The 2,755-nt window shown below is 36.2% G+C and overlaps 1 protein-coding gene across 1 annotated transcript; it reads left to right on the forward strand.

Annotated features, from left to right (window-relative positions):
* Positions 1 to 1,485: 1,485 nt before the first annotated feature.
* Positions 1,486 to 2,553, forward strand: LOC149166014 (xyloglucan endotransglucosylase protein 6-like). The gene is made up of 4 exons (XM_089430020.1): positions 1,486 to 1,702; positions 1,812 to 1,912; positions 2,030 to 2,223; positions 2,322 to 2,553. The coding sequence occupies exons 1-4, from the start codon at positions 1,510 to 1,512 to the stop codon at positions 2,551 to 2,553; spliced, it is 720 nt and encodes a 239-aa protein (XP_089286146.1). The 5' UTR covers positions 1,486 to 1,509.
* The last annotated feature ends 202 nt before the right edge of the window (positions 2,554 to 2,755 follow it).

The raw sequence follows: 2,755 nt of genomic DNA on the forward strand, positions 1-2,755 counted from the left end.
AGAGCACATCCTTTTCATTTTGATCCTTGTATACATATTGAAATAAAATTTGAGAAAAGGAAGTATAAATATTTTTATGCCTTTACAAAGGGTAAGAAGAGTATGGTTGAGTTGGAAAACATCCTCCATCCAATATATAACCACTTGGGAATCTCAAAGAACTTGAACGGATTGAAGACCTTTCTCTTTCAATAAACGAAGAAGGAGTTGAAGACTTGTCACCTAAATAAAGTTATTTGTGGAAGGACCCAACCTAATGAACAAAGATAAAGAGTGAGAAAATTAATGTATCATCCCTTGGTATCCTCAATGGAGGGGGAACCTCAAACCACATCGTAAAAAAAAAAAAACCTAATGTTGATTGAGATATATTTAGGCAGTTACACCTTTGCGAGAAGCGGGTAGATGGGCCTTATGAGGAACAAAATCAAAGAGAGGGGGAGAGTATGATATATTTTCTACAAAGTGACCGAAAACCAATTTTGAAGAGTCATTTCAATAGAGCTCCTTTGCTAAAGAAATGAGGATTTAAATGAAATAAAGTATATTTGAATTTTTTTTAAGTGAGAAAAACATACTATATAAAGTACCACTAACAAGTGTTGTATGGTAGCTTAATTTCGGAAGTTCCAAAATATATAATGAATAATCAAATTTATTATGACTAAAGACAAAGGTTAAATGTGATGGTAACAAGTATTCTGGAGACCTAATCATTAGAATTATATATGTCAATGCATGTTACTTTCCATTCACCCCCCACAACACATCCATACACACAGACACACACACACACACACACACACACACACACACACACACACACACATATATATATATATAATTCCACCAAATTTTATAAAATACAATTATTTTCTCTAAAACATCTAGCCAAAACCAAAACCAATTTTAACAAATGTGTTTATTAACAAAAAAAAAAAACCTAATATGCATCCCTATGAGTACCAAGATTTAGAAAATAAGAACTCGACCCTATAACTATAATCAAACTAACTTTAAGAACTATGTTTAACTACAAAAAAAATGCCAAAGAACCTAACATATATCTACATCCTTAAGAGTGCCACAATTAAAACCTTAACCTAAAAAGCCAAACCAACTTAACAAAAACCTTAATCTAAAAAGCCAAACCAACTTAACAAATATATTTAAATACAAAAAATGCAAAAGAGCCTAATATGCATCCCTACCAATTCCAAGACTGAAACCTTGACATCAAAAGTTACAAGAAGTACCAAAGGCATATATCAGAATATTGCTATCCAATAATTGGCATTTTTAAAATGATAAATATTAAACAGTATGCAACAAATTAATAATTAATAATTGGTTCATTAAGTTTACATCTTATCATTTGGATATCATTTTATTCTCATCCAACCTACAAAGATGTAAAGGAAATGTACCTACAAAGATCGAGTCTCTGCCATACCCTCGACACCTTGTAGTTTTTGCACCTTATTTGAACTTTTGTAACATTCGAACAAAATGCCGATGGCAGTTTGCAAAGGAGGATGCAACTGCATGTACTGGTGGGTTTTCTGTATTGTTGTAATGCTGTGCAGCCTAGTAGTGGGTTCTCAATGTGCAGCCTTCAACGATTTCTTCTACCCCAATTGGGCAGCTGACCATGTCATGTCCCAAGGGGATTTGCTCCGGCTCAAGCTCGATCACACTTCTGGTACTATCTATTTATTCTACTTTCTACCTAATTTCTCGACCTCGACTTCTGCTTGCAGTGATCATGTAATTAAGTTCGATTAATATGGTTTGTGTTGTGCGATCTGCAGGAGCAGGATTTGATTCGAAGAGCACATACTTGTTCGGAAAAGCAACTGTGCAGATGAAGCTCGTTCCTGGCGACTCTGCTGGCACCGTTAATGCTTTCTATGTAACCGTCATTTTCATACAAATATTCCACAGATTTTGTTGTGTGAATGAATTGCAATGCCATGCTTTGAACTCGCAATAATTTAATGTTTTCTTGTACTACTTGGAGATATTGCAGATGTCTTCACAAGGTGATCAGCATGATGAATTCGACTATGAATTCTTGGGGAACACTTCAGGAGAACCGTACGTTGTGCAGACGAATGTTTATTCGAATGGGGTTGGCAAAAGGGAGCAGCGTATTTATCTGTGGTTTGACCCAACTGCGAACTTCCATTCCTACTCCTTTCTCTGGAATCGCCACCAAGCTGTGTAAGTATATATGATCATAGTATAATTACCATTCCAACTTACCAGTACAGTATTTGATGAACGTTTTGTTTGTGTGATTTTTTGATTGATGGAAGCAGTTTCTTTGTGGACGATGTGCCTATCCGGGTTTTTTCCAACAATGAGAAAAGAGGAGTCCCATATCCTCGAACCCGCTCGATGGGTATCTTCTCCTCAATATGGAATGGAGATGGGTGGGCTACTCAGGGTGGCCGCGTAAAGACTGATTGGAGCCACGCGCCTTTCATATCTACATACAAAAATTTCAACATCGATGCTTGTAAATACACTACTGGAAGCTCATGTACTTAGTGGTGGGATCAACCTGCCTTGTTAGAAATTAATGGAGAATGGGTTACTTAGTTATGATTTGCTCTTTATTTGACATTCAGTTCCTATTAATTAGGAATCTGTTTTTGCCTATGTATCTATTTAATTCCTGATGATTAATGAATAAGTGAAGCGAATGCATTTGCTAGAGGGAGCTCCTGGTGATCTGCACCTGTGAGCTCCC

Source organism: Pinus tabuliformis, chromosome 5_1 (genome assembly GCF_031772625.1).
Source record: "Pinus tabuliformis cultivar Carrire ecotype Pingquan chromosome 5_1, CPIR1, whole genome shotgun sequence".
NCBI lineage: Eukaryota > Viridiplantae > Streptophyta > Pinopsida > Pinales > Pinaceae > Pinus > Pinus tabuliformis.